We start from the raw sequence: 13,967 nt of genomic DNA on the forward strand, positions 1-13,967 counted from the left end.
TACAGAAAACTAAAGCTGATGCTTTGTAAACTGCAGTTAGAGTATACAGATATCTAGAGGATAGACAGAAGTGCTAAATAGGAAAGTGATTAAATGAGTTATTCCTTGTGAAGTTGAACATTTTCTTCTCTGTAAGCACTGAAGGATGAAGATTGTTCAGAATGAATAGAAAATATTGACCACTTTTATTTTTAGCGGGAAAAAGTCCTTAATCTTCATTAATAGCTCTACGAAAACGCTAACGCGTAGCCACACCCACAGCCACACATTGTATATATGTGTTGTGAACGTTTACATTATATACTGTATATATATTGAGTATATATAGTATATGTGTGTGTATATATATAATATATATATATATATATACAGTATATATATATATATATATATATATAAATTTTCATCACATCACTTTTGGAATTATGTATAGAATTATATATATATATATATATATATATATATATATATATATATATGTATGTATGTATGTATGTATATATATGTATGTATATGTACATACATATAGAATGTATGCGTGCGCGAGCGTCGTGCATGGGTGACTACAATATCTTCCAATTGCGAACAACTGCTATCTGCACCACAAACCCTCCATTCATCTGATCAGCTCGTAGAAAATTTTCTCTTTTATTTCCCTTCAAAAGAGAGTCACGTGAATGTTTCACAAATGACAGTTATGTCACAGAAGTAACACGGAAACAACCCAAGAGTACCCTACAATAAAATATGAGTAGCCCCTAAAGATATGGGTGATTACAAGGCATTCTTACTTCCTTAAAAAAATGGAGCTTTGTTGAGTAATTACGTATCCTTGTGGGGACAAGGCTTCAGGAATCTAGATATTGACACTGACTTTTAAAAGAAACGCTTGCAAATCACGTTGGTGTCTGTAATCTAATCGTTCTCACTGAGTATTTATGCTGTGCTGTGCTGTGCTGTAATTGCCTCTTGATGAATGTTGTGTATCTAACTTGTCACAAATTCATGTGATGTATTTTTCTCTAATCCTTTTCGTAGTTCTTTCTCAGTTGATTGAATCAAAATACAACTAAATCAGGAAGCTCATCAGTATTCTCTTTCAATCGACAGTTCTCTGAAGCAAGCTTTATTTAAGCGTAAAATGTTAATGGTGAATAAGAATGATATGAGATTAATGATAAATAAAAATAATATGAGGTTGAACCTTCAGCTTATGATACATTAAACGTATTCAGTATATTTTATATATTCCACAGACATTTCTCATTTTCATCGCGGAGGACCTTAATGATTTTATTGTATAAGTTTAAATGTAAGAAGAACATGACACATTGTGTCTTTCTTACCGTGTTTTCAACATTTTGGCTATTGTCAAGGAGGCTAAACTGGCGTCTTCGTGTGCTGATGGAAATATTTAACGTTTTTATAACATCTTCAACACCTTTCAAAGGCTTCATAGTTACTTGAAGACTTACGTACAATAACTGCTGAGCAAAGACTTTTTCGGAGGTAGAATTTAACGCTAGAATTAACTATCTGAAATTTCAGATGATATTCCTGTACCTTCCTGAACAGACTATTCTCATGTTATTTGAGTATTTGTTTTAATATACGCTGAACATTTTAAACATAAATCCTTCAGCCATAATTGATAATATAATATTTCACTCATATATATATATATATATATATATATATATATATATATATATATATATATGTCATTAAGGTTTTGGAGATCTTTAAAGATAAGAACAAATTTAAGAGTAATATATGAAGATTTTATCATGTTAGAAAGGTACATAATAATTAAAATGAAAATTCCTGTTTCAAAAGTAGGTAATTCGATGTTGGAAAATATTACCGAACTTTTCACATGTGCTTGAGTTCAATAAGAATAAATTTTAATTAATGATCGTTGTCTTGCCCTCTCTGGGGAGCCAGCCCCTGTGAGGAGAAGAGGCTTTTATATAAAAAAGAAATTGTACAGTATAATTACATTTACATATATACATATATAATTATATATATATAAATGTACACACATATATACATAAATGTATAATATATATATATATATATATATATATATATATATATATAATATAATATATATATATATATAAACAACATAACGTAAAAAAACACATATGCTTTTATACGTTATTTATGATTGAGCGTGAGGGCTGTATAAGCATTAATTCCAATACAGGGATGATGAAAGCTAACCTTGTAATTCTGTCTTTTAATTGTCTGTAGAAGTAAAGGTGTGTTATTGCCACAGGCTTGGAAAAACTGATATGAAATTAGGAGACCTCTGGGCTGGTATTTCAATTTTTTTTTTTTTTTTTTTGACAAAAAAAGTAACAGTTGAAGTGCGCGATTTTAGAGCAGAGGGCTAGCTTATTAACTTGAGGTTGGCCACTTTGTTGCGTCAGTGAAACTAAATCTTGCTATCCAGTCTTCTACGATTTGTTGAGAAGTGTTGGAAGAATCTTCGTTTGTAGTACTTTTAAAGTTTCTCTCTCTCTCTCTCTCTCTCTCTCTCTCTCTCTCTCTCTATAGCATTGTATGTAGTACTTGTAAACTTCTCACTCCCTCTCTCTAGATAGCTTCCTTTGTAGTACTTTTCAACTCTCACTCTCTCTCTCTTTCTAGATAGCTTTGTATGTAGTATTTTTAAACTACTCTCTCTCGTATGTAGCATTTTAAAAATTCTCTCTCTCTCTCTCTCTCTCTCTCTCTCTCTCTCTCTCTCTCTCTCTCTCTCTCTCTGTCAAGATAGTTTTGAATGTAGTATTTTTAAACTACTCTCTCTCAATGTAAACTATTTTAAAAATACTCCTCTCTCTCTCTCTCTCTCTCTCTCTCTCTCTCTCTCTCTCTCTCTCTCTCTCTCTCTCCCCCCAGCATAACCCGCGCGTTGCCTTCAATTTAGAAACAGATGTAGGCAAACAGACAGATACGTCAATAGCTCGACCTCAGCCGAGAGGAATCTAAGAGGATTCTGCGCTGATGCCCTATAATGCCTCTCCATCCCCGCCAGAGAAGCTGTGGATGGAATTTAGATTGAAATCCATTTAACAGAACCCATTGATGCTGTTGTAAGACTTCCTTCTCCTCCCCTGCTCGTCCTTCACTCCCACCGTCCTCCTGTTTTGTCGTGGCATCCTCTCCTCCTCTTTCTTTTCTTCTTCAGCTCTCTTTTCCTTCTCTCTCCTCTTATTTTCCAAAGCTTGTAGCAATGGGGAATAAAACACCTTTCTTCTACAGATATTTAAGGCATGGAACTACTAGGAATCACTGGATCGGCTTTCATTTTGTTTGCCTTTAAATTATTGTCTAAACGACCCTCACACTCAGCAATAAGTAACAAAAACAAACATAATATATATACAGTATATATTAACTTTATCACATACACAGTTGATCTGTGCATTAGCACAATTACTAACAGGACCTCATTAAAACTGGATTGTATCTGCTGGAGATGTTTATTCAAAAAAGTTACAAGCTTTCTAGGACAAACAGTCCTCATTCTCAAGTATTCGTACAATGACCGGACACGTAGTCCAGCTGCATTCATATCTGTTTGCTGGGTGCTTTAATCCTATAATTGCCCTCCTCCTCCTGTGTGACCCACCTAGTGTTTCTGTCATATATATGTGTTACATGTATATATAGCCTATAATACATAATTATGTAATGTATAAAGTCAATTTTTAGATGAAAGCCTCTTCTAACAGAGGTTAGCCCACCAGAAAAGGCTAGACAAGGATCACTGCCAAATTTATAGTGTAACTACTGAATCATGGATGAATCCCGTGTGCAGAAATCTTTTGCAACATTAGCGGCTTTGTTAATCCAACACAGAAGGTTTATTAGCCGAGCGTTGTACCCCATGGTTATTACACGCACCAAGTCAATCATCGTTCATTTTGTTGCTCGTATTCTCTCTGGAAGTTGATACTTCTTTCCTTACCTCCTTCACGCCATCTATCGAGCTCTTTCTAGGGTTTCATCTCCTGACCCCCTACCTCACACAGTTATATATTCATTATCTATATATCTGTCTATCTATCTATATATATACTATATATATATATATATATATATATATATATATATATATATATATATATATATATATATATATATATATAACATTAAGGGTCATTTGTGATTTGAACAGAACATTTCAAAATATTCCCATATTTTTCTCTCACTATTTTACATACTAAATCATTTCGCCATATGCGATCAAATTTCTTCAGTTGAACCCAGGCTTCTTAGTGACAAGAGTTTCCAGAGTGTGGAGAAATCGAGAAGTTAAGAGGGCGATGTAGTTATTAAAAATTACATTCTAATATACATTGTATGGCGGTATGTTTATTTTGATTTTATAATTCTGTTGTGAACCTCAGCTCTTGCTGCTTACAGACAACCGGAAGGTGGCCATCAAGATGATAGAGAACATCAAAGAAAACATGGAGGAAATAGAGGAGGAGTGCCGGATCTTCCAAGAATTGTCTCCTCACGACAACTTCCCGGAATTCTACGGCACTTTCCTGAAGAAATCGAGCAACTTGAATGAACATCAAATATGGTTCGTGATGGAGGTAAGAAAAATATCAGTTTCCAAATGGCAGGATTTTCGTGCGATGGTTATATAGCGATATGGAATGGTTAATTGGTACTAAGTAGCATATGAAATGATGCTGTGCTTTAATTAAAAGAAGGTCGTGATTTCAAAGCAAAAACAAGCATAGAAATCTCGAAGGCCGACGAGACAAGCAAAGAGGTAAGTGTTCTCAAAGGTGGTACATCATGATAAACGTAATAATTTTATTGAAAGCAACCAAGGCAAGGCCAGTAAATCAAGGTATAAAATAGTGGCATATTCATATATTTATTTATGTCTTGTATTTTGTTTATGATTTATTGATGTTTTCATGAATTGAGAAATCGAGATGTGACATTTTCCCCTTTTTTTTCTTTTTTCCAGTACATGTCTGAGGGATCGGTCTCCGACCTTGCTAGGATGTATTCCAAGAATGATGAGAGGATGTCGGAGACGCTCATTTCTTACATCCTACGAGAGATCATCAAGGTGAGGTCCTTTAGCAGGATTAAGTCTGTGTAGGATATTGTTTATTTAATGTCGGTGGAATATTTTAATAGATGCTTTTAGCAGTATATTTCATGATTTCGTAATGTCACTAAATTAGGCTGTATTTAAATACTGCCATATTATCTTTTTTACCCTTTTTATATTTTCAAAATTTCAATATTAATTTACTCTTTAATCCCCATTACGATTAGTATATTCGTTGACTTTCAGCCCTGTTGCATTTTTACACCTAAGTTTCTCGTGTTTTACGTTTGGAAGGGGTTAGAATTCGTTAATTAGTGCTTTGTTCTGTCACATTTCAGTTAGTTTGCTCTTATGTAACCTATGACCCCTGACCTCATCAGATACTATGATTTGAGAGTCCCAGCAAGTGTGTTTTCAAAGCTGATGGCCCATTGTCAGAAATTAGCTTGCGTCTGTTTCTTCTAGCCTAATGTATTCTTGGATGCCCTTGTTTATTTCAGTAATGAACCTTCTACAAATTTCAGCACTTCCCAAATATTAATTCAGTTCCCTGTTACACCTTAGGAAGGAAGCCGCTGGCTGTGCCGCTTTTCTTTCTTTATTTTCCCTGACTGATATGTTCACACCCTTGAAAATAATATCCAAAAGTCCAGTTGTTATTAGATTTAGAGATCGTTTTCATTAAACTGTTCGAGAGCAGTATCCATGAGACTCAACACCTCGCTACACATTTTTGAAAGAATTTGGAATCCTGATTCAAATTTGACGAGAAAAAATTTTACGGACTCCAATTTAAGGTAGAACAATGTTCGATTTAGTGTTAGAAAAATTAATACGAGGGAAAAATGTCGTCTGGCTCTCAATTCTTCATAAAAAATCTTTCTTGTTCCAGTTTTATTAAAGAATTGTCCAGATTCACATCTGATTCAGAAAACATGCCCAAATCCAGATTTGGTTTGATACTAAGATTGATTGCTTTCAAATGTGCGGGGAAACAAAGCTCGATATTGATTCAGTGGAAATTTGCCCAGTCAACATTTAATGTTCTGCAACAATTTTCTTAAACGAATTTAACGAAGTAGTTTTCGCTCATTGCTGAGTCCTTACTCTCGCAACAGTTTGTATCTTGGGTGTACTAAGTAGCTGCTACTATTTCTGCTAAGATTATCGATGGAATGATGGCTATTTCTGCAAGCAGCTTTCGTAGCTTTATCAAGGCCTCGCCAGTGTATCCTGCTTATTACATTGCAGGGAGTCCTTGTAGACACTAATAATGTAGGTTCTACACAACGCTCCTTCGGCTCAGAGCTGCATTATTTTGTCTCTTAATTAGCGGCCCGTTCCATCCTTTTCCCACATATCAGTCCAACTTCTCTAACTTTCCCGTGCTCCAGTTCTTCGCGGTCTTCTGAGGACTGAATCCACGTTCCAGACTTCACTTTCCCTTGCTCCAGTTCTTCCCGGTCTTCTGAGGACTGAATCCACACTCCAGACTTCACTTTCCCTTGCTCCAGTTCTTCCCGGTCTTCTGAGGACTGAATCCACACTCTAGACTTCACTTTCCCTTGCTCCAGTTCTTTCCCGTCTTCTGAGGACTGAATCCACGTTCAGACTTCACTTTCCCTTTGCTCCAGTTCTTCCCAGTCTTCTGAGGACTGAATCACGTTCCAGACTTCACTTTCCTTGCTCCAGTTCTTCCCGGTCTTCACAGGGACTTGAATCCACACTCCAGACTTCACTTTCCCGTTGCTCAGTTCTTTGGTCTTCTGAGGACTGAATCCACGTTCAGACTTCACTTTCCCCTTGGCCCAGTTCTTCTCCTGGTCTTCTGAGGACTGAATCCACACTCAGACTTCACTTTCCCTTGCTCCAGTTCTTCCAGTCTTCTGAGGACTGAATCCACGTTCAGACTTCACTTTCCCTTGCTCCAGTTTCTTCCTGGTCTTCTGAGGACTGAATCCACGTTCAGACTTCCACTTTCCCTTGCTCCAGTTCTTCCCGGTCTTCTGAGGACTGAATCCACACTCCAGACTTCACTTTCCCTTGCTCCAGTTCTTCCCGGTCTTCTGAGGACTGAATCCACGTTCCAGACTTCACTTTCCTTGCTCCAGTTCTTCCCGGTCTTCTGAGGACTGAATCCACGTTCCAGACTTCACTTTCCCTTGCTCCAGTTCTTCCCGGTCTTCTGAGGACTGAATCCACGTTCCAGACTTCACTTTCCCTTGCTCCAGTTCTTCCCGGTCTTCTGAGGACTAAATCCACGTTCCAGACTTCACTTTCCCTTGCTCCAGTTCTTCATGGAAGTTCACAAATGGGTCTTGGTATTTTCGCGAAAGTGCTTTATGTTCCTAATGCTTTTGATCACATTTCAGGCTGTGATGCACCTCCACGCTTCTCACATCATTCATCGAGATGTCAAGGGAATGAACGTCCTCATTACGGAGGAGGGGAAAATCAAATTAGTTGATTTTGGTAAGCAGTTTTATCTTCTTGTTTCCTATTCACTGTTCATGTTGCATAGGTCCTCTGAATTCTGTGCGACTGAGGAAGATAAGGGAAAAAACAATTTGATCACGCGGATACGCTCATGTCTTGGAAGTCAGTACAAAGAATTCAACGCAAAACCATAGATGTTGCGACAGTTTACTTAATTTAATCAGTTAATCAGTAGGTAAACAGATGTTTGCATTTCATATTTTCAGCACTGACAAATATATTAACTATGAACGACTCGACGCCATAGGAAGTCTCTCTCTCTCTCTCTCTCTCTCTCTCTCTCTCTCTCTCTCTCTCTCTCTCTGTCAGCTTTCATTGGACAGCAGAAATATCAAGATATTAAGAGGAAGACCCACAAGCCACATTTCCGAGTATAATGATTTGGAACATGTTAGTTCTGTTTTGATTAAATTTGGATATTGAAGGACTAAATCATATGCAATTTTGATAACCTGATTTGGTTAGGTTTCATTCCCGGGTAAAAGATGTTACATAAACTGATCTTGAAATTTATGTTTTTCCTTTCAGAAGTATCTGAAAAAACCACAGTTCTTTCATTCATTTATCTGTTCACGTTTTCATCCCTGCGTTTTTAATTTCATTCCCTCATTAGATCTTGATCTGTATATGGTTTTAGATTTGTATGGGAAATCAAAGCACTATTGCATAGGAATGCTAGTCATGCTGTTCACGTAACCTAAGTGATCCTATATACAGGTTATATTTTTGGAGTGATTTCTTTCGAAAGGTAACGTCAGTATCTTTATCTACAGTTTTTTTTTTCTTGCTGCACTGGGTTACTTTTAATAACCCGACTGACGGCGTATTCTTATAGTTAATAGGGATTATGATAAGAATATATTTAGTCTTATTTCATCCTTTACATTTTCAAGACTTGGTATAGTATTTAAATTAAGTTATTGCCTCCACGTTGTTATATGTTGGAACCTTTTGCCTTTGGCATAAACGGCAAAACATTCTGATTCTTTCCAGCTTGCTGGAAGCTCTTATTCTTTTACACTGAACTTTGAAGAGGGAACCATTACCATCGCACTTCTTCATCTGTTGCTTTAATCTTCTTTCCATAAGTGTCCTAACATAATGTCCCTGATTTCCAGGTCAGTGTGCTCACTTGTCTGAGACGATGGGAAAGAGGAACACCGCCGTTGGCACTCCGTACTGGATGGCTCCCGAAGTCATCGAGTGCGAGCAGAAACAAGACCATGATTATGATAACCGCGCTGACGTTTGGGCGATAGGTAGGAGGTCGCTTCATTTTTGTCGTTCCCTCTCAGGTTATCGATTGATTTTATTCTTTCTTTGCTCCGTACTTGTATGTCAAGTGCTTGATGTAGTACTGCGAATCACAGCAAAGAGAACAGTAAAGCGCAATGAAAACGTAAGATGCAGGGTGAATCTGAGACTACTTTTCATGGCCTCATAAAAACTTTCAGTTTTCTATTATAATTATTCAGAAGATGAACCCTGCTCATGTGGAACAGGCATACAGGGGCCGTTGACTTGAAACTCAAGCTTCCAAAGAATGTGGTGTTCATTAGAAAGGAATAACAGAAGGTAAAGGGAAATACAGAAAGAAGAGATCACTTATCAAATTAAAAAAAATGAACAAATTAATAAGAAAATAGATAAAAATTTAAGTAGATCTTTGAAATACAAGGGTTCTCATAACCTTTCAAACAGTTGACATGAACGGTGCTACGATAACTGCTGGTAAGCAGAGATAAGTATTGCGTACAAAGAGAACTGACTCAGAGATGCGAATGTTTAGCTCCTTACCCTTACCGTGTTCTTCCAGGCATCACAGCCATCGAGCTGGCGGACGGAGATCCACCGTACGCAGACATCCACCCCGTCCGCGCCCTCTTCCAGATCCTGCGTAACCCACCGCCCGTGCTGAGGAGAGCCTCTGACTGGACTCAGGACTTTGTGGACTTTATTGCAGAGTATGTCCGTGGCTGTGTACTGTATTGTCCTTTGGCCTCCATCTTTCCCTTTTTGTTTTCTTGTAGTCTACCATGTGTATGGCTGTATTTCCTTTAATTTGGTGCTATTGCCAACATATGTATATATGTATGCATGTATATATATATGTGATGTGTATATATATATATATATATATATATATATATATATATATATATATATATATAAAATTTTATATTGTATATACATGTATATATATATATATATATATATATATATATATAATATATATATAAATTTATATTGTATATACAGTATGTATATATATATATATATATATATATATATATATATATATATATATATATATATATATATATATATATATATATTACACATACTGTAATGTGAGTGTGTGTGTGTATTTCACTTGTCATTCTCATCCCATTTACTAAAAAGAAACGAATTCTCTCTTGACAGTCACAATGACATAATATTTATTACAGTTTTTAGAGCGAAAAAGAACTTTTCTGTAATTTATGGTAATATGCAATTTTTTCACTGTACTGTAATACGCAAAATATCGCTTATGATAAATTCACTTCTCTTTTAAAAACTAAAGGTTGCTTATGAAAGAAATCGTCATTCTTCTTCCTTGAGTAAGAAATTATTTTCAGTTATCTTCCAGGACTGCTTTGTCATCAGAATAGCATCTGCATATAATGTGTGAGAAGGAGGTTAAGCATTTACGTAACGAGCAAAGATAATCGATATTTCTTTATTTTATATTCCAAGGGCAAAGGTTATTTCATTCTCAGCAAGAAATGTTGCTTTGAAATCAACATTTTATGAAACTAAAGATTAAGAAAAAAGATTTAAGGTAAAAAACCAGATATATTGTTTTATAGAAATAATTTTTCATCCACACAAAGAAAATAACCACTGATTTCACGAATGTGCTGAACATTTCCATCACATTTCATCCAAAATTAAATGAAATTGTAGAATTTAGGAGCATAAATAAATAATGCTTGAAAAATAGTTTAGGGGATTCAGTTAAAGAAGAATATTTCACTGATAAGGAAGTAAGTTGTTGGTTCACTTGAAAACTTTCAATAACTTCCTTTGTCACTTCAAACAATTTCTGTCAACTCTCCCACAATAATAGTCAGTGACTCAGTGTATTATGGCTCACATGGGCCATGTGAAATGTCAGTATCTCTGAAGATGGAAGGAGAAAGTTAACTGGAGTCCAGGAATATCCTCTGCTTTCATTTAAAACAGAAAGAACGGTGTAATTAGTCAAGCAAGGAATATGAGTCTCCGTGCAGAAAAAATATTGCATTCAAGTTTCAGTTTTTGATATATTACTAGAATCAAAGCTTGCACTATATTTAGCTAAATGTGAAATCAAGGCAAATCACAAAAGAAGTCTCGAGAGGTAAATCAAGAGAGAGATGAAGGTTTTGAACATAGTTTTACATTTTACATGGAGTAAATAAATAAATAAATAAATATGCAGACTTCAGACAGTTAAACAGTTAAACAAAAGAAAATTGTAATGAGTACGTGAGTAAAAGCCATTCACACGTGACGATCGTTAAATGACATTCTTTTGTTTTCTGTACAGGTGTTTGGTGAAGACTTGTGACCACCGTCCCGTTATTCTCGAGATCATTGAGCATCCCTTCATTGGTAATGTTCCAGAGGACGCCACTGAGGTAGGCCCTTTTACAGCTTTTGTATGATGAAAATACAAAAACCTATAGGGTGCTTAATGAATTTAAAAAACCGAAATTTAAAAATGTCACGTAACTTATTCTGAATTTTGATATTCTTATTTTTTTATGTATGGAAACATAAGTGAATTTAATTAATGTGTGTATGTGTTCCATTGTAAAAGAATTTGCCTTGTGCATTGTTTTATTTTATTTTTATTTTATTTTATTTATTTTTTTATTTTTTTTTATTCTAAATATCATTTTCATTTATCACCACCCGAATGACCTATTTGATCCCAGTGCCTGGCCTATGGCCTAGACCTGGTCCTTCATCCAAATCCCTCGGGCCATCCCTGTGAGAGCTGATAGTCAGCTCAGTGGTCTGGTTAAACTATTTTAATAATAATATATAGCTTGTGTATGTCTGCGTACTTTCGTTGTGGACTCCTGTTCTTACTTGTTAGCATAGTAAGTGTGTTTTCCTTTTGTATAGGTCAGGAAGTGTGTACGGAATAACTCAAAGCTACAGAGTGTAGGCAACCTTTCAGAGTAGCCGACTAAGCGTTCTGTATTTAACCTTGACGTGATTGGAATTAATTTCGAAACTTCCACATTAACAGTAAAGCCGAATAATAGTCGCTACCCTAATATGGCTGCTTTCATTCAGTGTCCTCTCAGGAAGAAAATGTTTCTTTCGGCTTAACAAGGAAGTTTTTTTTTTTTATTTGAAATTAACGTTTAATATTGTTCCTTCGATATATCTTAAGTTTGTCGTGTTATGACCTCGATACGCATTTCGCAGATTCTCCAAATAGGTCATGCATCTTGATTTTGGTAAATCAGGTAAAACAGAAAATCCTCAGGATTTTATTACCACTGGGACAAAGCTTTTCCAAATTGTGTTATTTTGGTGTAATATATGAGGGTCATACTTGAAACTGCCTTTCACCTTATGTTGGTCAAAGGTAAATATTGCAAGTGACCTCTCTTATGCTGAACCCAAAATCCTCTCCAGTAAATTCGTGACTGGCTAGGTGAATTTTCAAGGTTTTTTCCCGGAAAATTAAGCATGATTAAACAGAATTAAACCTATTTTTATAATAATTTCTATAATAAAAATAAAGTGAATGTGAATCACTCGCAAAGGTAAGTCGCAATGATCCAGCTCGTACATTGAAATACTACAGTACTTTTATTCATTTAATATTTAAGTTATGACTTTTTCTTGATAAATTACTGATTCAGTGAATATGAATTACTGTGGGTGTAAATGGAGCATAGGTTTTATTAGCAGGAGAGGGTGGAAAGTAAGATGGAAGAAACAGAATATGAACGGAGTTACAGTAAGAGGAATGAAAGAGGTTGCAGCTAAGGGCCTAAGCGACACTGCAAAGAATCTTAAATAATGCCTACAGTGCACCGCACGAGGTACACTGACGGCACTATCCCCCTATGGGGCTCTGCTTTCAAAGAAACGGGTGCACTGCTTTCTTCATGGTGACGACCCTTATCTTCCTAAAATAATTTTTCTGTTTTCTTCAGGCCTGGGCTAGGCAAGGGCACTATGCTTCAGGTCTAATCGCCCCCTCTTTCTCATAACAAATTTATCTATTCATTTACATCTGTTATATTAATTTCCGTGGCTGCCTTTCTGTGTGTGCGTGTGTGTGTGTGTGTGTGTTTTGGGCAGTCTTTCTCTTTCACAACTTTTGTTGTAGGTGATCGCCTTTGTGGCGCTGATTTCTTTGATACTGACTTTTCATGTTTTTCTTCCTTAAAAAAATCATATATATATATATATATATATATATATATATATATATATATATATATATATATCTATATATATATATATATATATATTAGTACATATTATATATATACCTTTGATATATGTACATATATATATATATATATTTTTTTATTTTATATTTTATATTTCTATATCTATCTATCGACAGCATTTATTTATATATATCTCTATATATATCTTATATCTTTATACATCTGTCTGTCGTATCTATCTATCTATCTAACTGTCTGTCTAATATATCCATCTATATATCTATCTATCTATCTATCTATTTATCTTTCAGTTTGTCTGTTTATCTATCTGATTATACATCTCTATCTAGATATGTATCTATCTATCTGTCTATCTATTATATATATCTATCTATCCATCTATTATATCTATCTATCTATCTATATATATATATATATGTGTGTGTGTGTATATATATAACTGTATATTTACCTACCCATCTATCTAATTTATATATATAAGCCAAAGTTTTTACTCTATCACCTAGAGAGAGAGAGAGAGAGAGAGAGAGAGATTTGGTAAATGGGTATGAGGCAGGTGATAAGCAAAGTGATAAAGATGGTCGGGATTAAGAGTTAAGTTAATGATGTGAAGATGATAATGATGTGTTTCCTCGGTTGCTTGTCACTTTTATGAATGTGGTGATGCGTAAATTGGAAAAAAAATTTTGAATTTTTCTGGAGAAAGTTTTTTGAAATTCTGAAAAACACAGAGAGAGAAAAATACGAGAAGGAGGTGAATATAAACTGAAGAGAGTATCTTCCGTCGGTACAAACTGATGAAGGCGAAAGTGGTTTCGTTGGCGAACTACCTTGAATATAATAAGCTAATGTGATGCCTGTGAAGTTCGTAGTGACTAGGAGAAAATGAACTATACTGTATATAA

General features: G+C 35.3%; 1 protein-coding gene across 1 annotated transcript in view; it reads left to right on the top strand.

The window, feature by feature from the left end:
* The window catches only part of ninaC (STKc_myosinIII_N_like and MYSc_Myo21 domain-containing protein ninaC), a 93,762-nt gene that overhangs the window by 26,678 nt on the left and 53,117 nt on the right, over positions 1-13,967 (top strand). The window contains exons 4-9 of the mRNA XM_067113540.1: positions 4,441-4,619; positions 5,006-5,110; positions 7,468-7,567; positions 8,710-8,850; positions 9,408-9,555; positions 11,166-11,256. Coding sequence (XP_066969641.1) covers positions 4,441-4,619; positions 5,006-5,110; positions 7,468-7,567; positions 8,710-8,850; positions 9,408-9,555; positions 11,166-11,256 — 764 coding nt within the window. The remainder of the gene's footprint in view (positions 1-4,440; positions 4,620-5,005; positions 5,111-7,467; positions 7,568-8,709; positions 8,851-9,407; positions 9,556-11,165; positions 11,257-13,967) is intronic.

Source organism: Macrobrachium rosenbergii, chromosome 12, assembly GCF_040412425.1.
Source record: "Macrobrachium rosenbergii isolate ZJJX-2024 chromosome 12, ASM4041242v1, whole genome shotgun sequence".
NCBI classification, from domain to species: Eukaryota; Metazoa; Arthropoda; class Malacostraca; order Decapoda; family Palaemonidae; genus Macrobrachium; species Macrobrachium rosenbergii.